This window comes from Apus apus, chromosome 2, assembly GCF_020740795.1.
Source record: "Apus apus isolate bApuApu2 chromosome 2, bApuApu2.pri.cur, whole genome shotgun sequence".
NCBI lineage: Eukaryota > Metazoa > Chordata > Aves > Apodiformes > Apodidae > Apus > Apus apus.
Genome location: NC_067283.1, coordinates 152,621,906 through 152,644,452, shown reverse-complemented (window position 1 = coordinate 152,644,452; position 22,547 = coordinate 152,621,906). Strand labels below are relative to the sequence as shown.

Here is a 22,547-nt window from a genome sequence, read left to right as displayed (position 1 = left end):
AAGGCTTTAAGTATCTAAAGTTAAGTGCACAGAATCCTCTGATTGATACTTTCAGTTTTGAGGGATGAGTTGGGGGAATGATGTTTCTATCCTTTAGTGCTATTTTCACATGAAGTTTGTAATTTTAAGCACCTTTGCAAAAGGTGTTAGCAGCTTTAGAGTAATTTAAAATATTTTATATTGCTTTTGGTTGTGCATGCCAGATACTGTGCACTAGGTGTCAGTAATCATCCACCTTCAGAACTCAGTGTTGCTGGTTACTGGGATGGTTACTTGAAGTAGCTGGTAGTTTCCAGAGTTTCTGTAACAGTTTGCTCCTTGGGTGTCTGATTTCAAAGCAAGATTGTCATCCAAAGCAGAGGGGAAGGAATGGTTACTTGGGACTTGTTCCCATGTATTAACAAACTATAAAAGCATGTTGTGCTTCTCTCATTGAGTTCGTTTCAACTTTAAGCCTAATGGGGCATAACCTTTCACTAACTTAATAAACTAATTGAATTGTTTGGTTTGGAGGGGACCTTAAAGATCATGGAATCTCACCCCCTGCCATGGGCAGGGACACCTCCCAGCAGCCCAGGTTGCTCCAAGCCCCATCCAACCTGCCTTTGAACACCTCCAGGGATGGGGCAGCCACAGCTTCTCTGGGCAACCTGTTCCAGTGTCTCACCACCCTCACAGTGAAGAATTTCTTCCTAATATTTAATCTAAATCTACCCTCTCTCAGTTTGAAACCATTACTTCTATCACTAAATGCCTTTATAAAAAGTCCTTCCCCAGCTTTCCTGGAGCCCCTTCAGGCACTGGAAGGTGCTCTAAGGTCTCCCTGGAGCCTTCTCTTCTCCAGGCTGAACAACCTCAACTTTCTGAGCCTGTTGTCTTCCTTGCTGGTTGTCAGTTTGCATGTGTGTAGTATCATGGAATGAAAATGTTGAGATTTGCAATATCAGAAACATAAAAATTGAGACAGTAGTTACTTTGATTCCATATCCTGAGATGGTAAAGATTAGTAATCAGATTGTATCTTCAAGCAATGAAAATATTTAACTTGGTAAATGAATAGATTTTGGAAGTGGTGTATTTTTGTGTTCTTACTTTGCACATGAATAGAACGTTAAATATCTTCCATCAAATGTGTGGCTGTTATTAACTGCTTTGACTACTTACTTGTTAGTACCACTGACAAATAAAGTTCCTAAAGAACTCTTACCTTGGCTGTTTTTGTTGGCTGTTGAACTGGAAGGAAGCTTGAGTTTTCCTGGCAGTAGGAGCTGTCCTGATGGGCTGCACATTTACCGCCCTTCTGGAGCGATGTCTGCTACATTTCTCTCAACCCCCATTTCTTTTTAAGATTTCTTTTCTAAACTTGGATATATGCTGTGATTCAACCAGTCCTTTTCTCTTCCCCCCCCTGAAATGTCAGCTTTCAGAAGAGGAGAAGATCCAGCGTTACAGCATCCTGTCTGAGCTGTACGAGCGAATTGGTTTCCACCGCAAGTCGGCGTTTTTCAAGCGGATCGCGGCCATGCAGTGCGCTGCTCCCAGCATCCCAGAGCCTGGCTGGAGGGCCTGCTACAAGCTGCTGCTGGAAACTCTCCCTGGATACAGCTTGTCACTGGATCCTAAGGATTTCAGCAAAGGTAAGTGTCTCTGGGAAAGCGTGGATTAGCGGTGTAGGCCTCTCTGCTGGATGTCTGTAACTAATTTCCTTGAGAGATTTCACATGACACCAAAATAACTTTATAGTATCGCAGGATGGTATGGCTCAGAAGGAATCTTAAAGATCATCTAGATCCAACCCCCTGCATGGCCAGGGAGACCTCCCGCTAGATCAGGTTGCTCAGAGCCTCATCCAGCCTGCTCTTGAATCCTTCCAGGGATGGGACTTCCACACCCTCCCTGGGCAACCTGTTCCAATGTCTCACCACCCTCACAGCAAAGAATTTCTTCCAAATGTCTCACCTCAGTCTCCCCTCTTACAGTTTTAATCAATTACCTTTTGTCCTCTTACTACAAGCCCTGGTAAAAAGCCCCTCCCCAGCTTTCCTGGAGCCCCTTCAGGCACTGGAAGGTGCTCTAAGGTCTCCCTGGAGCCTTCTCTTCTCCAGGCTGAACACCCCAACTCTCTCAGCCTGTCTCCAGAGCAGAGCTGCTCCAGCCCTTCTCTGGACCCTCTTCAACAGGTCTATATCTTTCTTGTGGTGAGGGTCCCAGAACTGTACACAATATTCCAGATGAAGTCTCACCAGAGCAGAGCAGAGGGGCAGAATCCCCTCCCTTGCCCTGCTGGTCACACTTCTTTTGATGCAGCCCAGGACATGGTTGGTTTCTGCCTCCAGTGCACAGTGCCGGCTCATGTTGAGCTTCTCATCCACCATCCCCCCCAGGTCCTTCTCCTCTGGGCTGTTTTCAGTCCTTTCCCCCCCAGCCTGTATTTGTGCTTGGGGTTGCCCCAGCCCAGGTGCAGAATCTTGCACTTTTGTTGAACTTCATGCCGTTTGCATGAGCCCACCTCTCCAGCCTGTCAGGGTCCCTCTGGATGGCCTCCCTTCCCTCCAGCCTGTCAACCTCACCACACAGCTTGGTGTCACCAGCAAACTTGGTGAGGGTGCACTCAATGCCACTGTCCAGGTCACTGACAAAGATGTTAAATAGCATTACCTTTGTTGCACCGAGATGCTTTGTCAGATTTTTACCCCTAAAATGGCTATTTTAGTGACACATGGAAATATCACAGTAAACTGTAAGAACTACTTGATAAGAACGACATTTCACACTTTGAAAAAAAAAAAAAAAGACTCTTGTGTGCAATATATGAGGTCTGAAACGTTGGTTGTGGTAAATATTTCTAGAAAAGTTTGTCAAATGCTGAAGGGTAACATTAGAAGGAAGGCTGTTTAGAAGTTTATGAAGTATTGCCCATCTTGGAATATCTGTTGTTTTAAAATTATTGCACTTGCTTACTACTAGAAGCAGGTTAAGTTTCATGAAGAGTATTATGCATTTGGCATATTATGTATTTGAAATAAAAGTTTCATTATGGTGATCTATTTGTTGTTGCCATAGATAATTTGCAAAGATGAAATAATTTGTAGTCTGAAATGTTTTTAAAGACTCCAAATCAGGAAATGTGCTTCATGTCCTGTAATTTTATTGCTTTTTATGAACTTTTAATGGCCAGAAATCCATTTAGAGACAACATCTTTTGCTTGGTCTTTGAAGAGAGTTAGAAAGTACTTGATAAGTATTAAAAATGAAGTTTCTGTATGAAACCTAATGTGAATTTCCTGTTTAGAGAATTTAAAAACTATAAACTTTTAATGTTTTTGTGTATCGTTTTGTTTTTACTTCATGGGAAGTGTTAGCTTCAGTTTCTGAATTCTCATGGTCAATGTATAAGTTGATAGAGAAGCATACACAACAAAAATTGCTTTCACATTTAAACCTTCACATCAACTCAAAGATCCTAATTTGTCTTTTGTTTTGAGTACAAGATTCAGAGTTTGTAATTACTGCTTCCGTTGGGCGATGTGTGTCAGTGTCATGAAATTACTTCTTAGTCTATAAAGAAAGCCCAAACCAGTTGATTTGTGAGGACTTGTGGCTTTAAAAAGTGCTCCCTGTCTGATTTGCTTCGTAGGAACCCACAGGGGATGGGCTGCAGTGCAGATGCGTTTGCTTCACGAGCTGGTGTATGCATCCAGAAGAATGGGGAATCCTGCTCTGTGTGTCAGGCATCTCTCTTTTCTTCTGCAGACCATGCTGGATTTTCTTTCCGATCAAGGTATGGTTTTAAAAAAAGATGTGTCTGTTGTCTTCTGTCCTACAGTCAAATCCTGTTACTTTGTTTTGAAATAAACTTCATTTGAGAAGTACTGGAGAGCACAGAAGTTAGGGATGGTAAGCAATCACGTGTGCAGAATAAAGAGTTTTAAGCATTAGTGGCCTGACCTTGATGTGTAGTAGCTAAAATAAAATTTCCTTTAATGTTTTCCATCCAAAGATTGACGGCCTCAAGCCTTAATGCTCTGTTTCCTCTGTAAATAGAAACATAGAATCACAGAATGGTTTGGGTTGGAAGAGACCTTAAAGATCATCTACTTCCAACCCTCTTGCCATGGGCAGGGACACCTCCCACCAGCCCAGGCTGCACAAGCCCCATCCAACCTGGCCTTGAACACCTCCAGGGATGGGGCTTCCACAGCCTCCCTGGGCAACCTGTTCCAGTGCCTTCCTACCCTCGTACTGAAGAATTCCTTCCTGATGTCTAACCTAAATCTCCCCTCTTTCCATTTAAAACCATCACCCCATGTCCTATCACTAGATACATGCCCTTGTAAAAAGTCTCTCCCCAGCTATTCTTGTACTAAGAAAATTATCATAGGGCTGAATTTGTATCTGGATTAAAAAATAGGTAGTATTTTCAAATCCTAACAGCTCTCATAAGTGATATTAATTAAGAGACTGAGAGGACTTGAGATTGAAAAGTAAATTCAGAAGAGTGTACTATACTTCAGACTGCATCTACCACAAGTTTTCTGATAAAATGTGATTTCTGACAGGACATTCATGTTGTGGATACAGAATTCATCTAAGGGACCAGCAACGATCCTTGGCTCTGTACTTGGGACAAGGAACTTGTAGAAGGAGAATGTGGTGAAGTTGAGTTAAGCAGTGTTTAACCAGGACAGTAGGCTTAAGCTTCAGTCAGTTTCTTCCAAAAATTCTTTTTTAATTCAGCAAGAAATTTCAGTGGGAGTTAGTAAATTTGTTAGTGGATGACAATGGAATAAATGTATCTGTGGATGCTTTCCAGAAATTGTAGTGGTGGGTGTGAGGTCTCTTTTGCAGGGCAGGGCCATGCAGCTTTTACAAAATCACCTGGAAAACAAAAAGTGACAACTGTTACATTTTATGTTTCTTGGGAAAAATATTTCAAACAGGTTTGTTTTTTTTTTAACACCCAGAGTAATGACTGAGCTAGTGATGAAAGGTTTTAAAAGATGTTTTGCATTCATAGTAAGCCAGGTAAAAAGTGCAATTTTTTTCTCCAGTTATTCCCTCATTTATGATAAAGAGAATGTCAGTAAAATGATGTAGGTTTTTTTCTTGCCTCTCTTTTCTGCTTTAGTTATGGCTGAACATCACTCCTTGGTGACTCCTGCTGCACAGAACCTCGTTGGACCTTTAGGTCCTTGCCTGCCAGTGAGTTCCCTCTGATAAGGGGCTCAAATCAGTAGTGGAGGAAGGAGAGGAACTGCAAGGAACTGATAATCTGGAATAAATTATCATTCTGTCTGTAGATCTTATTTGCTGTCAAAAGGTCCTTGTATTTTTCAGGACTTTTAATGAAGCTTTGTTGATTTTTAGGTATGAAAAGTTTGGCTGAAGGCAAGGCTTTAAGCTCTTCTTCTCTGCATGTCTACCTATGATATTGGTAATCCCTAAACCAAGTGACCCTTGGGAGACAGTCCTGAAGGGCAAAGGAGCCCAGGAAGGCTGGTCATACTTCAAGGAGGAACTCTTACAGGCACAGGAGAAGGCCATCCCCAGGACCTGAAAGATGAGCTGATGGGGAAAACCAGCCTGGCTAAATAGGGAGCTTTGGCTGGACCTCAGGAACAAAAGGAAAGTTTATGGCTTTTGGAAAAATTGCTTTGGTTAGCAATTTATGAGGAATACCATGATGTAGTGAAGCTCTGCGGGGGGGAAATTAGAAGGGCCAAGGCTCAAGCAGAACTCTATTTGGCCACTGCAGTTAAAGATAAGAAGAGGTTTTTCAGTGTATCAAAGGAAGGAAAAGGAAGACTAGGGAAAATGTGGGCCTGCTGATGAATGAGGTGGGTGCTACAGTGGTGGAAGACACAGAGAAGGCAGAGTTACTGAATCTCTTATTTGCTTTGGTCTTCTCTGCTAAGGCTGTCCCTCATGAATCTCAGACCCTGGAGGCAAGGGGAAAGGTCTGGAGAGAAGACTTTCCTTCAGTAGAGGAGGACCAGGTTAGAGACCACTTGGCTGAACTGGACATCCATAAGTCCATACGTCCTGATGGGATGCACCCATGAGTGCTGAAAGAGCTGGCAGATGTTATTGCTGGGCCGTTCTCCATCATCTTTGAAAGGTCCTGGAGAACAGGATTGATGCCTGAGGACTGGAGGAGAGCCAGTGTGTCTCCAGTCTTCAAAAAGAGCAAGGAGGACCCAGGGAACTGTAGGCTGGTTAGTCTCAGCTCTGTCCCTGGGAAGGTAATGGAGTAACTTGTTCTGGATGTCATCTCTAAACATGTTGAAGAACAGGAAGTTATTGGGAGTGGTCAGCATGGATTTACCAAGGCTAAATCATGCTTGACCAATCTGCTAGCCTTCTTTGATGACATAACTGGTTGGCTGAATGAGGGTGAAGCAGTGGATGTCATCTACCTTGACTTCAGCAAGGCTTTTGATGCTGTCTCCCATAGCATTCTCATTAGGAAACTGAGGGAGTGTGGGCTAGATGAGTGGACAGTGAGGTGGATTGAGAGCTGGCTGTGTGACAGAGCTCAGAGGGTTGTGATCAATGGAGCAGGGTCGAATTGGAGACCTCTAACCAGTGGTGTCCCCCAGGGGTCAATACTCGGTCCTGTTCGACATATTCATCAATGACCTGGACAAGGGGACAGAGTGTGTCCTCAGCAAGTTCACTGATGATACCAAACTGGAATGGGTGGTCACACTCCAGAGGCCTGTGCTGCCATCCAGTGTGACGTGGACAGGCTGGAGAGCTGGGCAGAGAAGAACCTAATGAGGTTCAACAAGGGCAAGTGTAGGGTCCTGCACCTGGGGAGGAAGAACCCCAAGCACCAATACAGCTTAGGGATGGACCTGCTGGAGAGGAGTTCTCAGGAGAAGAATTTGGTAGTCCTGGTAGACAGTAAATAATCCATGAGCCAGCAGTGTGACCTTGTTGCCAAGAAGGCCAATGGAATCCTGGGTTGAATAAAGAAGAGTGTGACCAGTAGGTTGAGGGAGGTCATTGTACCCCTTGTGAGGCCACACCTGGAGAACTGCATCCAGTTCTGGGCTCCCCAGTTCAAGAGAGACAGGGAACTACTGGAGAGAGTCCAGTAGAGAGTAACAAAGATGATTGTGGTTAAGGCTGAGAGAGCTGGGATTCTCTAGCCTGGAGAAGAGAAGGCTGTGGGGAGACCTTATTAATGCCTACAAGTATGTCAAGCGTGGGTGCAAGGAGCATGGAGCCATACTCTTTTCAGTAGTTTCCAGTGATAGGATGAGGGGCACTGGGCACAAGCTGGAACATGGGAAGTTCCATTTAAATATGAGGAAAAACTTCTTTCCTGTGAGGGTGACAGAGCCCTGGGACAGGCTGCCCAGGGAGGTTGTGGAATCTCCTTCTCCGGAGATATTCCAGACCCACCTGGATGCAGCCCTGAGTAATGTGCTCTGGGTGATCCTGCTTTAGCAGGGGAGTTGGACCAGATGATCTCTAGAGGACCCTTCCAACTCTGACAATTCTGTCATTCTGTAGCCCTAGAAAGGTTTGAAATCTTAAAGAGAACCAATTTCTGTGTTTCTTGACTTCAGATGTTGTATTCTCTCCAGTACCTGAAGGGCCTATGGGAAAGCTGGGGAGGGAGTATTTACAAGGGTGTGCAGTGATAGGAGAAGGGGTTATGATTTTTAAACTGAAAGAGGGGAGGTTTAGGTTAGATGTTAGGAAGGAATTCTTCTCTCTTAGTGTGGTCAGACACTGGAACAGGTGGCCCAGAGAAGCTGTGGAAGCCTCATCCCTGGAAGTGTTGAAGGGCAGGTTGGATGGGGCTTGGAGCAGCCTGGGCTGGTGGGAGGTGTCCCTGCCCATGGAGAGGTCTTGGAACTAGATGGTCTTTCAGGCCCCTTCCAACCCAAACCATTCTATGATTCTGTAACAGAGTAAATGAGTCTCCATCAGGAGGGATTTCTGTTTGTGGATTGTCATTTGCACTATGCCAGCTTTGCACACCTCCAGCCAGGCACTGCACAAGAAATACTACAGAGTGGCTGAGATCACTGCTTGGTCAGGAGGTTTTTTTATGGTTTATCTCAGATAGTGACTGAATGCCATGGCTGCACTTGGTCAGTGGAATGATACAAACATAGCTCTAGCTAAGAATTTTTTTTGTTCCTTTCAGTGGTCCCAAGTTTAATTTTCATTAATATCCTCAGTTGTCTTCATTTGACTGATGTGGTTCTGAACTCCGTAGTGGCAAAATTCTACCCCTCCTGCAAGTGGCTATTGACACTTCAACATGACAGCGACATTGATCCATGCCTTGCAAACCTTAGGGTCTGTAAGTTTGGCTGCAGGCTGTTTTCTCATGGAAATAACAGCCAGTACTGAGATCATCCTCCCTGATGAAGAATTCCTGCTAAAATTTATGCTGAAATGCTATTCGAGTTCCCTTCATCCTCTAGATCAGTTATGATGGACTTGTCAGCATTGGCTGGGCAGACCACTTTGATGTCTTGACAGTCTGGAATTGTTGGGAGTTGGAGGACCAGGGACTGCATGCCAATAATCTGGGATTGCTTTCAGAACCTTTTCATTCTGCTTTCAAGACTGCTGTGCTCAGGTGACGGCTGACAGATCAACTGCTGGGGTGAGGTCTGTGCCTTTGGCAACGAGTGATAAGCTTGATCTAAGAAAAAAATCCTCAAGCCTTGTTTATCTTCAGAAATTATAGTTAAGCCTGGACTGGTGGTAATTTGATGATGTCAGATGTGTTGTCTGACTAGGCTTAAAATAAGCCTTTCTATCTCACAGCTTGAAAGAAGAAACTGTGCAGTATTTTACATACATTTTTATTTATAGAACAGATTGCATATGCATTCACTTGGTGATATTTAAATTTCAAATTGCTGTGTAGATATATCAGAAATCAGAAAGAATGTTAAACTGGGCTCATAAAAATTGACAGTGAGACCAAAAGCAAATGTGTAGATGCCCTGAAGTGTAACCCTTCTGCCAAGCCCATACTGGCAACAGTGAAGACCAGTCTCAATTTCTGAGGATCTTTACTTAAAACACAGAATCATAGAATGTGTGGGGTTGGATGGGACCTTTAAAGTTCCTCTAGTCCAGCCCCCCCTGCAGAGCAGGGATCTTTTTAACTATATCAGGTTGCTCAGAGCCCTATCAAGCCTGTCCTTGAATGTCTCCAGGGACAGGGCCTCCACCACCTCTCAGGGCAACCTGTTCCAGTGATCCACCACCCTCAGGGTTTTAATGAAATGCATTGTTCTGTATGTCCACACGAACACCTGGGAAAACAAAATCAAGCTGCACGGGCACTTGAGGAGCTGTACTTCCCTACAAAGATTTGACTAAATGACATTTCACTAGGGAAAGGGATAAGAATAATCTAGAAACCTGTAAGAAACTGCTGCTACTCGAAACCATGGAATAAATTAAAAGCATCTCTTATTTTGAGGGACTGCTGGAGCAACTTGGTACTGTGTCCTGTTCTTTTGTTTATGTCTTGCTATGACTTTCTCATTTTTTCCCAGTTTAGGCTGCAGTAACAAGAGTTCTTGAGAACTTCAGCTCAGCTTTTTTTTTTTGGTTTTGTTTGAGCTGTTTTCTAACTGTTGCTCCCCTCTGTGTGCTGTTCTTCCTGTCTCTTCCCATAGTGCTCCTCCTCTTTTTCTTTTCTGCTGTTCATTGTATTTAGCTGACAGAAAACAAAGAGTATAAGGATTAGAAATAAAACACAGGATAACCAATGTCTGGTTTTCAAATAAACAAACCACCTTGACAGTAGTGTTAAACATTTGAGAGGAGGAGATACATGGAAGTGAAGAAGCTAATTGGAAGAAGCAAAAAGGAGTGGTGTGTTTGCTGGTAGTGTGGAGACTGCATAAAGATGTCATAGCAGATTCTCACAGAGTATATTCTCTTTCTGCATTAAAATCAATTAGAAAGCAGTGAAAAAAAGCAGAAGTGGTTAAATAGCAAAAGAAATGCAATTGGGGGAGGACAGAAAAGCTTACTGTGTAAAAGTGGATGTGGTGTCCAAACACAGAAAACAGAAAGAAATGTCAACCCCAGTAAGTTACATGAGGGGGAACGAAGAACATCAGGCCAGGAAACATTTTGAGGAGTAACTTTCTGCAGTTATGAAAGTTAAGAAGTTCTCCAGATATATTAGGAGCAGGAAGCCTGCCAGAATGAAAATGTAATTTAAGTATGAAAGGAGACTCTCAGGGAAGATCGGTCTGTGTCAGAAAATTTTGATCAAGGTTTTCTATTTAGGAAGAAAAATTCCAAGGCTTGGTCTTTCCTCTGTAGAGAATATATCTGTGGAATTCTTTCAAAGTGTAATTAGAAATGGTTTATGGTGGGGACTGATCTGAACTGTAAAATGAGTGGTAATAAATGTCAGGTACCAGATAAGGTTCAAAGATGTGAAATTTTAAATGAAACAGTTGAACTACTAACAGTTGCAATTAATGGATTTCTTAGATTGTCTTCATTCTCATTTTAAAATTATGAATGGCAAGTGTGTATCTGCATTTTGTTAAGAGTTCAGCAAGAGATGGAAATTCTAACTAAATGAGGTGGGTTTGTCTTTGCAGCATCCTAGTCATCCTACTGGTCCTGGCCATCCCATTGATCCTTTTGAAAAGATCCAGCATTCCCTTTGCACATGAATGTGGCTGCCTCAGTACTGACTGGGAGTCTGGACCTGACTCTAGTCATCAATTTTGATTTAATGGGAAGGAGTCAAAATATCTTTGAGGTGTGATTTCTTTCTATAGATGTTCTTTCCAAGGAATAGTGGTGGGTTTGTACCAGTGTGATTTTAATTTAACTCCAGTGTTCCTGAATTCCAAAAGAACCTCCTTTTGGTGCATGAATTGATGATTTGAAGAGAGAGAGAAACAAGAAGTGAATGAGATGATGACTTTCAGGGAGGAGACTATGAATCATGTGGCTTTTGCTTTTCAAAACAGTTGTAAACTATGAGGAAACTGGACAAAAAATGGCAATACCACAATTTGTTGCTGGGCCAGGGTCGTTTAGAAGAGTTTCTAGAGTCGAGTTGGTTGTGATACTGTTTCTTGAGAGCGGACTGTAAGAGATCCTGTGTTGGAAACGTTCTCTTAGAAGGTCTGTTTATGCTGTTCCCTGTAATCCCCTGAACTCTGTGTAATGGGGACCAAGAGCTTTGCTCTGCAGCTTCTCTCCTTTGTGCTGCAAAGCCTGATAATCCAGACCCAGCCTGCCAGCACTTTGCAAGGTTTTGTAGTCGTAAGGAATGCTTTTCCTGAATCCTGCATTTAAATTGGAACAACATTTCCCCTAGGATCCTCTATACTGTGTAAATTAATTTTTAGAACAGTAAAAGTTATTGATTTCAAAGGCTGACAAGAGTGAAGCTGTAATCAGACTAAAGAGGGAATATAATGCAAATTCAAACTTGATGTAGACTGAGTTGAGGTGAGATTTACTTAAGTGACACTAATGAACTGGTTTCAATGCACTGTGTTGTATTTTAGTTGGCAAAGTACCTGCAAGTTGTTTCTGCCTAACCAATAGATCTTATAAAAGGGAGTTAGTTTGGTTGGTCTTACAATACTAAAATTAACTGATTTCAGGATGGAGGCTGAAATGTTCAGTTGAAGTACCAGGGGATATTTATAGCTGCATGGTAGGTGCTTAGCCATTAATAACAAATCCTTTTACAGCTTCAGCACAGTGCCATAACTTATCTGAGTACTTCTATATAAAAAAGTGTGTGTGTGTGTGTGTCCATATATATATTTATATATATAAATAAATGTAATTGAACAGACTTGCCATCTCTTCTGTGTTTGATGTATAGCAGTGGTACAGGGTTCTGTAAGAATGAATATATTTAAAAAAGCTTGACTATATTAAAAAAAGCTTGAATATAAATGCTTTCTGACAGATTGTAATGAAAGACTTCTGAGATTGCATATGGAGTAGGAGGAGGTTTCTCAGAAGCCACTTAACTCTTCATTCTTATTCATCATGGTGCCACAAATTTTGCAGCTTTTCATCTTGTCCTGTGTTTTCTTCAGTTGTGTGCTAGAAAACGTCAGCACTCTCATGTGCTTTTGCTGCTGGGAGTTGTTTATCTGCAACACTTTTTCCTGCTTTTCTAAAAAAAAAAACCCTTTTCCTAATTTAAAATAGTAGCAGCAGTGTAGAACTCTCTGAGCTTCTTTCATTCTTTTAAAAAAATCTCTTGCTGGGAGTGGTGTTTTCTAGAGACAAGCTGGCTTATTAAATAACTTCACTCAAACTGCTTTATTAAAAAAGGTATAATTTATTTTCCTGAAATACGTGTCTTTTAGACTATGTAGAAAGTGAAGATTGCCCAGAGGAAAACCACAATGCCTGCACATCTTTATCTTAGTTTCAAATAATGGTCTCCTTATCCTTGTGTTCCTTAAGTAAGACTGGCTCAGATCCTAATTCAGTGCATTTATTGATTTTTGAAGTGGAAGAAATAAATGAAACTGAGTAAACTAGCAGCACTGATAAAAAATTTAAATTAATTTGCTAAGCACACAATACGTGTGGCTGGCAGGTCGAGGGAGGTGATCCTGCCCCTCTACTCTGCACTTATGAGACCCCACCTGGAATAATGTGTACAGTTCTGGGGCCCTCAACACAGGTAGGACATAGAACTCTTCGACTGAGTCCAGAGAAGGGCCATGAAGGTGATCCAAGGTCTGGAGCAGCTCTGCTGGGAAGACAGGCTGGGAGAGTTGGGGCTGTTCAGCCTGGAGAAGAGAAGACTCCAGGGAGACCTCAGAGCACCTTCCATTGCCTGAAGGGGCTCCAGGAAAGCTGGGGAGGGGCTTTTCACCAGAGAGGGCAGTGATAGGACAAGGGGTCATGGTTTGAAATTGGAAGAGGGGAGATTCAGGTTAGATGTTAGGAGGAAATTCTTCACTGTGAGGGTGGTGAGACATTGGAACAGGTTGCCCAAGGAAGCTGTGGCTGCCCCATCCCTGGAGGTGTTCAAGGCCAGGTTGGATGGGGCTCTGAGCAACCTGGTCTGGTGGGAGGTGTCCCTGCTCATGGCAGGGGGGCTGGAACCTGGTGATCTTTAAGCTCTGTTCCAACCCAAACCATTCTATGATTCTATATGAAGACCAACAATTTTTAAGGTCATATGTTGCATGAATGAAAAAAATGCTGTCCTGTGAAGAAAATGAAGAGTGATCCAAATGTATAACATTATAAACAAACCTGTTTGATTTGATTAATTGAGGATAATGATGCAACTGTTCAAACGAAGACCAGGTGCCAGGTTTCTGTTTCAGAAAGAGTGAATACTTTGGGGAAGGCAGACTGTAATTGGCAATACCTACACATGAAGAATTTGTTCTGTATTTTTAAGAGCTAATATTTTTATAGTGATGGAAGCTCTTCAGGAAATGCTATATTACTAAAATTCAGATAAATTTTATATGGCACTTAACAGACTTGAGACTGCTCTCTTTAGCCTAAATACAAACGAAGACTCTGGAATCAAGGCTTCTACTAAAAGTAGCATTTTATATGTAAAAAAAGAAATCCATGTTTAAAAGAGAATCATCCATGTAGTTTGGTGAACTCCCCATATGATGTCCATAGGATTCAATATGCTAAAAATAAGAAGTGTAAGATCCAGGAGTGACAGGGACAAAATGTTTTTTTCAAAAGGATGGGGAAACTCAACCATATGTCAGCTAAGAGAGCTGGTGTTTTTGTTGAAAGTTTTCAGACAGTTGTCTTTTTTTAGTATTTAAGCAATTTAACTGTCCTTGCCTCAAGCAAGCCTCTTCTCTTTGTGTGACTAGAGAAGGCATCAAAACTTTGATTCATGATAATCCTTGTCAAGGTTTGAGTCAGGATCAGATTTGAACCAGTGCCAACAACACTCTCCATCCCTCCCCCTGCCACCCAGGTAGGGAAGGGGAGAGAGAATGAAAGAGAGGGACTTTCTGGATTTAAAACTAAACTAGACAGTTTTAATTAAACACTAATGATAAAATAAAATATGTGCAATGGTACACAAATGTGTTCAGGAATGTGCAAACCCCTATTGCCTCCCCCCACCCCCAGCAGCTCCCCCAGCATCTCCTGAGCTGTGAGCAGCTCTGAAATGTCCCAGAGCTGCTGGAGAGAGGGCAGAGAGACAGGAGCTGAGGAGAGAGTGATGAGGGGCAGGGATGCACAGGCCTTGGGATCAATGGTGATGGAAGGATGGAGTCCTCCCTGGATGCTGGCCATGGACAGGAGAGAAGGGAAGAAGAAGCAGGGAGGAAGTTGTCTTCTGTGATCCCTGACCTTACACTGAGCTTACGTAGATATATGGAATGGAACACTTTGGTCAGTTTTGCTGCCTGTCTAGTCCACTCCTCCCTACAGGAGGGCTGCAGATGTGACTCTTCTGCTCCTGTAACATCTGAGGCTGCAGAGCAAAGTGCCCTTGATGTCTCAGCGGTAACGTAAACATTCCAGTTATCAGTCCACTAGCTGGAAAACTTGCTGCTAGTTAAAGAGAGCTCACTGAAGGAAGAAAGAAAAAAAAGTCAGTAAAAAGAAAATTGTCTTCATCCTACTCAAACCAGCACAATCTTCTCTGGCCAAATTCCAGACATCGCATAGCAGTGTATTGAGGAAAATGTCCTACAGAAATGGACATGTTGTTCTTTCCATCTTCTATCCCTTGGCTTCTTCCTCCACAAATACAAAATCAGATGTGTTTAAGTTATCTGTACGTTTTTACAAAGCCTACTTTGCTCAGAAGCAGCTTTGCAGCAGTCCTTAACTTTCTCCATTGTTACAGAAGTTAACTATGCTTAATTTGCTCCACTTTATGTTAAGGTTGCTCTTCTGGTGTTTCTTAACATGAAAATATTAATATTGTACAGCAGTTTGCATGCTGATTTTGTGTGTACAAACTGTATTTTTGTACCATTCAGATGATAGGGACGTATGAAGTTCTCAGATATGGTGGAGAATTAGATGCTGAAAATTTTTATGGCAGGTTTCTGAACTCTGACTTCAGCTGTGTCAATTTTTCATGAGTTTTTACCTAAAAATAGTTTTGTGCTAGCTGTGAATTTCAAACTGGCTGTGACTTAATGTGTAAAGATTTTATGTAATTATTAAAAACCTTAGAATAGAACACTGTGGTGTGTTTAATTAGTCTCTTGCCATTCTCTCTCTCTGTGGTGGTCATCTTAGAAACAAAAAGCATTCTCTTTTTATTTATGTTGCAAATATTATCTTCTCCCCCTCCCTCCTGCAGAGTTAGTAGCAAAGCTGATAATTTCTTTTTCAAAGATGAGCTATTAGACATGCTATCACACAACAAATAACTGAATCCTTTTGCCCTCATTCTCCTTGTGTGGATGGAGCCACTTTCCATGATCATTATCTTCTGTCCAGGAAAGTGTCTAGCTCTCTGGGTAGCATAGATGAATTATTTGCTTGTTGTTCCTGTTCTTTTCCACAGCAAACTGTGAATTTTACTAGTCTTTAGTCTCAGCTGTATTTATTTAGAGAATTATTTAGCTTGATTTCTCAAAGAAACAGGATTCATCAAATATGCTGTCTGCTGGTGCATTTCTGCTGTTCCCCCTAAGAATAGCTTTTGAGTCTATTGACAAAACCTGGTGTGGAGAACAAATCAAAAATGTTAATTTTGTTCCAGTTTCACGACACTTGGAAAAAGGAGATGCAAACAGTGCCCTGAGGAGACAAAGAGAAAAAAAAACAAAAAACAACAGACCATTAATTCTCACTTGCTTTGGTCGTTTTGCCATCCAGTTGGCCAGTCAAGTTGTGTGTACTTCCTGGCTAATATGGTAAGGGTCTGAAATGTAGCTGTTCAGGGCAGTGTAAGAAGGTGGGTGAGTGCTGAGATTCATTGCAGTAGAGAACATCAGAATGAAACCCCATTATTCCTTGTCTTGTACTCTAGGTGACCCTGCTCTTGCAGGGGGGGGTTGGACTAGATGATCTTTCGAGGTCCCTTCCAACCCCTAGGATTCTATGATTCTATGATTCTATGATTCTATGATTCTATGATTCTATGATTCTTGTCTTGCTTTCAAAGCAGCTTGGACAAGTATCAGAGCTCTGAGCAATTTGAAGTCTTGCGTACTGGCTACATGTATTTTTCAGAACAATATTGGAGATGCTGCTTGTTTACTACAACTGTAGGAGCTGCTGTCATCTAATACCCATCAGGCATAATGTAATGGAAAACCAGGTGATGCTTGTCTGCAGATTAGAGGAGACCTGTTCTACTGAATTACACAACTGAAATACTCAATTCATGGATGGATCATGCAAGTCTTGCTAAGGCACTTCACTTAAAATGTTGGCTTGTTTGTGGTAGTAAAGAGTGATGTACTGAGTGTACAGGTAGGTTGAGTATGCAGTAGGACAATAGTCCATCTGCATGTCTCTGGAACTGCAGTTGAGGGACTACCTGACTGAGCATGAAGACCTCTGCCTACATGCTGTCATCTAGTGTTTAACTTCAAGGTAAGAAGTTTGTAGCTGTTACTGTCTGTGAATACTCAATTTCTTCTTCAGCCTTTGTGAGGGTCTTCTGTGGGACCTACAGTAAAGGTTGGGAAGGAGTTTTTACCAGGGCTTGTCAAGAAAGGACAAGGGTGAATGGATGAAAACTGGAAGAGGGGAGATTTTGGTTAGAGATTAGGAGAAAATTCCTTCCTGTGAGGGTGGTGAGACACTGGCACAGGTTGCCCAGGGAAGTTTTTGCTGCCCCATCCCTGGAAATGTTCAAGGCCAGGTTGGATGGGGCTTGGAGCAACCTGGTCTAGTGGGAGGTGTCCCTGCCCATAGTAAGGGGGGGTTGGAACTAGGTGATTTTTAAGGTCCCTTCCAACCCAAACCATTCTATGATTCTATGATATTTTGTTAAAAATTATTTTTTAGTTGAAAGAAATCTTACCTTGATGGCAGGGCTATGGCAGCTGACAGGCTTTTTTTTCACCTTTTCTAGTTGTAAAGGGGTTCACCAAGCAATTTTCTTTCTTTTTGTGAAGGAAATATCTATGTTTCTGGCTGCAGAAACTACTGTTCTTTTTCTGCTCTCAGGCTGACTTTTCTATCTTGTTAGGTTTTAGTGGTAATTTATCAAGGAGATATTTGACTCTTTTCCTGAGAGCTGGGTAGGTCAGCTGGCTGCTGCTTCTCAGGGGCTGACTGCTGCAGGAGGTCTCCTCAGGCTTCTCCTTTATGAACATTCTTTGCTGTTTTCAAAGGGGAAGGAGAAGTTCAGCCAGGACAAAGAAACCTGGGTACTAGGGATTTTTTTTGTTGTTAAAACTCTGATTCTGGGCTTATCACCATGGGAAAATTGAAGTCTAAAAACTTTCAACTATTTAAACTGAAAGAGGGGAGATTTAGGTTAGACATCAGGAAGAAATTCTTCACCATGAGGGTAGGAAGGCACTGGAACAGATTGCCCAGGGAGGTTGTGGAAGCCCCATCCCTGGAGGTGTCCAAGGGCAGGTTGGATGGGGCTTGTGCAGCCTGGTCTGGTGGGAGGTGTCCCTGCCCATAGCAGGGAGGTTGGAACCTGATGGTCTTTAAGGTCCCTTCCAACCTTCACCATTGTACAATTCTATTTATTTTCCATCTTCCTTTTAGAATCTTTTAGCAAAACAAAGTTGTCTGTCTTCCAGTGTAATTGACAGGTCACACATAAACTGTTCCCTTCATTCTACCTTGCTGGAGGTTGTTCTCTGAGGGACACAATGACTTGATCAAAACAAGACCAACAAGTTGTTTACCAGGGAACAAATACTGTATTTTCAATATTTGACTTAGATTGAATGCAGATATTTTGATTTTTTTGCAAATATTAAAGAACTAAAACATAGAGTTTTATCAGTTGTGTTGTTCTGATTTTCTCTTTCATCTGCCAAGGCATGAAATGCTGTTTGTGTGTTTCTGTTAAATCGTGGTTATTGAAGTGCTTAAAAACATTACTTTATAACTGACCTTCTTTCCTGCCCTGGTCTGATTTTAATGGCTTCATTTTTCTGTGATATTGTTTCATCATTATTGTGAATCTAGCAGAAAGACTTCATTTTTATTATTTTTGTTTTCCTCCACGTTTTGTAGCTTTCACAAATGGTTTCCAGCTGTGTGACTGAAGCTTTCAGGTTTTGGTCTAGTCATATTAGAAAAATGTCTGAAGCAGCTTTGGGACAAAACCCATATTCATTCTGCTGACATGAAATAAGCAAAAAGTTAACCAGTAATACTGGTAGACTTCCAAAATTTTCAGTTGTCAGAAGCAGCCAAAGAAAGAGAATCAGAACAATTTGGTGTGGAATGGGGAAGCTGTGCTGGGAGGTTATACTGAACAAACTGGGATGTGCTGGAGTGGCAGTACTGACTGAGGCTTTGTTCAGCTTTTATTTGGTTACAGCTTTTCTGTGGTCCTGGTCCTTCAGTGAGTCTGGAGGGAAAGTGGAGGAAAAAAACTGATCTGTGAATGTTGTTATTCCGGATGAAATAGCTCATAGTTTTTCACTAAATGTGTCTCTGTACATACAAAAGAGTATCCAGTAGTGTCTCCAGCTGCAGAGAAGCTTTTAAAGCTGTTGAGGTGAATTCACAGGTTAAAGGATCAAGTGGTGATTGCTTTCCTGCTGTTGTGTGCCAGCATGACGACGACACTAGGTGGATAAAGACCTTGAGGAGTAGCTGTTTTCTGTCTCCTCTTTGCAAAGAGAAAGATAACTACTGGTGACAGCTGTTGCAGTCAGTCTTCTAAACTATGGATCACGAGACACAGTAGTTGAATAGGTCCTTCTAGGAGCTTTGTGCAGTTTCTGATTGTGTCAAAATACCATGACAGCCAGGCAGGTGCTAGGAAAATTCAGAGCTGTTTGGAGCCAGCAGTCTGTAGCAGGTTTTTGGCAACTACTACAACATTGTAGATTTGACCAAGCAGAGAAATTTGTTTCATCCATTTTATACCACAGAGGTCGGGTAGCAGAGGTGCTCAGTCAAGGCAGAAAGGCTCCAACATTTGTGTTCAGAAGTGGCTCTCAGGAATCATTAAATGGTTTGGGTCGGAAGGGACCTTGAAGATCATCTAGTTCCAACCCCCCTGCTATGAGCAGGGACACCTCCCACCAGCCCAGGTTGCTCTAAGCCCCATCCAACCTGGCCTTGAGCACTTCCTGGGATGGGGCTTCCACAGCTTCCCTGAGCAACCTTTGTCTCACCACTCTAATAGTGAAGAATTTCTTCCTAAGGTCTAAACTGAATCTCCCCTCATCCAGTTTTATTCCATTCCCCCTTGCCCTCTCACTCCATGCCCTTGTAAAAAGCCCTTTGTAAAAGGATCCTGCTCTACGTTAAGACCATTGCCCCTTGTCCTACAGCAACGTGCCCTTGTAAAAAGCCCCTCCCCAGCTTTCCTGGAGCCCCTTCAGGCACTGGAAGGTGCTCTGAGGTCTCCCTGGAGCCTTCTCTTCTCCAGGCTGAACAGCCCACCTCTCCCAGCCTGTCTCTGTAGCAGAGCTGCTCCAGCCCTTGGATCATCTTCACGGCCTCCTCTGGACTTTGCCATGGAGCTCCATGTCCTCTTTATGCTGTGAGCTCCAGAACTGGGCACAGTTCTCCAGGCAAACTCTTATGAGGGCAGAGTAGAAGGGTAGAATCCCCTCCCTTGCCCTGCTGGCCACACTTCTTTTGATGCAGCCCAGGACACTGTTGGTTTCTGGGGTGCAAGCACACGTTGCCAGCTCATGTTGAGCTTCTTGTCCACTGGAAAAAGATCATGCAGCTCTTGCTCTTTTTCATCATGAATACTTCTTGATCATTTCCTGTTGATGTAGGTTTCTTTAGCATCTCACCTGAGATAGAGTGCTAAGGAAAAAGGGATTGGGTGGCTTGGCTTGGCAGCAGCATGTTATAAACTGCAGTTCATACAGTATCAGCATAGAGAAATGTCTTGTTTTAGCCTTGCCTTTGCAGAAAATCATGCTGAGCTTCTACTGTGAAAACAAAACGTGACTCTAAAATCTGTAAACAAATTATTTTGGCAGTAAGTGGCCGCACGTTCTCTTTGGATCCAGGAATTGACAGTGTTTCACACTAGGGATTGAAAGCTGATTCTTCAGAATGCCAGAGCTCTGGTTTCAAGCAGAACTGAGCACATGCTGTTGTGTTGTCTTCATCATTCCTGGTACCTTTCCATCTGGGAAGTTAGTACTTGTACTGTGTGCCCTTGCTCATACAGCATGGCAGGTTTTGCCAGGGGAGTTTAGATTGGATATTAGGAAAAACTTCTTTACCAACAGGGTTGTCACAGGCAGCCCAGGGCAGTGGTGGAGTCACCATCCCTGGAGGGATTTAAAAGACCTATAGATGTAGTACTTAGAGACATGGTTTAGTGGTGATCTTGGCAGGTTAGCAGTTACCCTTGATGGTCTTAAAGGACCTTTCCAACCCAAATGATCCTGTGATATTTATGAATTAACAACCTGAATGCTGTAGCCTGCAATTCGAATGAAAATACTCAGTCTTGAACTGCTATAACTCCTGCTTGTGCTGCACTGATCTGAGTAGGTATGTATGTATAAAAATGCAGGTTTTGGACCATTTCCTACACCCAGTTAAAATGTGGTGAGTGGCTCAAGGAGCAGTTCAGTGAATCGTAGGCAAGAGCAAAGCAATTTGTCAGCAATGTAGCATTCCTTTAATAGTGCAGACAATTACAATCAAATGTTACTTGTTTTGGAAGACTGCAGCTTGCACACTAAACTGGATTGATGTGAGGAACACAAACATCAGTGGATATTTGTGCCTTTCAAGGCCCAAGGCAGTGTTTTGGGCACTAACATGGTTTACTGGGTATGTTTCTCTCAAGGTTTTCTCCCTCCTCCCTCTCACAGCTGCTACACAGCTTTTTTTTACTCTTTCATCAAAATGTTGCCACCACCACAGCTCATGGGCCCATCTTTGGGCAGTGGTGGGTCCATTTTGGAGTTGGGTGGAACTGGCTCACTCAGACATGGAGCTCCTCCTGGTCTCTCCTTACAAAGGCCACCCCTAGAGCTCCCCTCCCTAACAAAGCTTTGCTGCACAAACCCAGTTTACTTGTTTAAGCTGTTTTTTTTTTAAAAGCCATCTTTGCTGTCACGCTTCCATTTCTCTACTTTGTTTGGTCGTTGAGTATTTTGATCCCTGAAGTATTTTCTAGAAACAGTTCAGTTATTGAATAGTTTGTTTATTGGTACCACATCTCCTTTTTCCCTCTAAACACACACTCCCAGGCTTATTTCTGTTTGCAGACTCCCATTTCATCAGAGAAATATGTTTTTGTGTTCAGGCCATAAATCTCCACATGGACTTTTTTTTCTGAGACACAGTTGTACACATTGTAGCTGAAATTCCTAAGAATTAATTATACATTATTATTATTATTGAAGACAACCCAAATAACATGTTTGTTTGAATGTTCTTGCATTTTTAAGGAAAACCAAAGATGATTTTTTTTTTTTTTAGCAGCATAATAGGGTACAATTATTTTATGACTTAGGTGGTTTTAACACAAGGCAACATCAAAAGCTATCATAGAATGGTTAAGGTTGGAAGGGACCTTAAAGACCATCAGGTTCCAACCTCCCTGCTATGAGCAGGGACACCTCCCACCAGACCAGGCTGCACAAGCCTCATCCAACCTGCCCTTGAACACCTCCAGGGATGGGGCTTCCACAGCCTCCCTGGGCAACCTGTTCCAGTGCCTTCCTACCCTCATGGTGAAGAGTTTCTTCCTGATGTCTAACCTAAATCTACCCTCTTTCAGTTTAAAACCTTTACCCTTTCTCTCATCACTGCCCTCCCTGCTGAAAAGCCCCTCCCCAGCTTTCCTGGAGCCCCTTCAGGCACTGGAAGGTGCTCTAAGGTCTCCCTGGAGCCTTCTCTTCTCCAGGCTGAACAGCCCCAACTCTCTCAGCCTGTCTCCAGAGCAGAGCTGCTCCAGGTCTTTGATCATCTTAGTGGCCCTTCTCTGGACCCTCTCCAACAGCTCCATGTCTTTCCTGTGCTGAGGGCCCCAGAGCTGTACACAGTGTTCCAGGTGGGGTCTGACCAGAGCTGAGCAGAGGGGCAGAATCCCCTCCCTGGCCCTGCTGGCCACACTTCTTGGGATGCAGCCCAGGAATTTGTTTCTCTTCTTTGCCTCAGATATTTTTTCAGCTAATGTTTCAGAATAGGGATTGTTCACATAACTGTGCTATTATTATTAACCTTAACATGATGGGGACCAATTTTGTTGGATAGAAATAGATAAAAGCTAGAATTTTTCATCTCAATAATGCACGTATAAACAAAAAGCAGGTATTGATTTCCACTTCAAAAATTCTGAAAACTCCAGAAAACTGTCTTGCTTAAGGTTGTGTTTGATCCATGCACTGAGGCTTCTGAAGCATAATTCTAAGCACTGCCTGCAAACAGTTGGAATTCCATTTGAGTTACTTTGTGTCAAC

At 42.6% G+C, this 22,547-nt stretch overlaps 1 protein-coding gene across 2 annotated transcripts in view; it reads left to right on the top strand.

Annotated features, from left to right (window-relative positions):
• TRAPPC9 (trafficking protein particle complex subunit 9) overlaps nucleotides 1–22,547 on the top strand; it is a 485,651-nt gene that overhangs the window by 22,767 nt on the left and 440,337 nt on the right. For both annotated transcript variants that reach the window (XM_051612453.1, XM_051612451.1), the window contains 2 exons: nucleotides 1,421–1,637; nucleotides 3,638–3,781. In XM_051612453.1, the coding sequence (XP_051468413.1) occupies nucleotides 1,421–1,637; nucleotides 3,638–3,781 (361 nt within the window). The remainder of the gene's footprint in view (nucleotides 1–1,420; nucleotides 1,638–3,637; nucleotides 3,782–22,547) is intronic.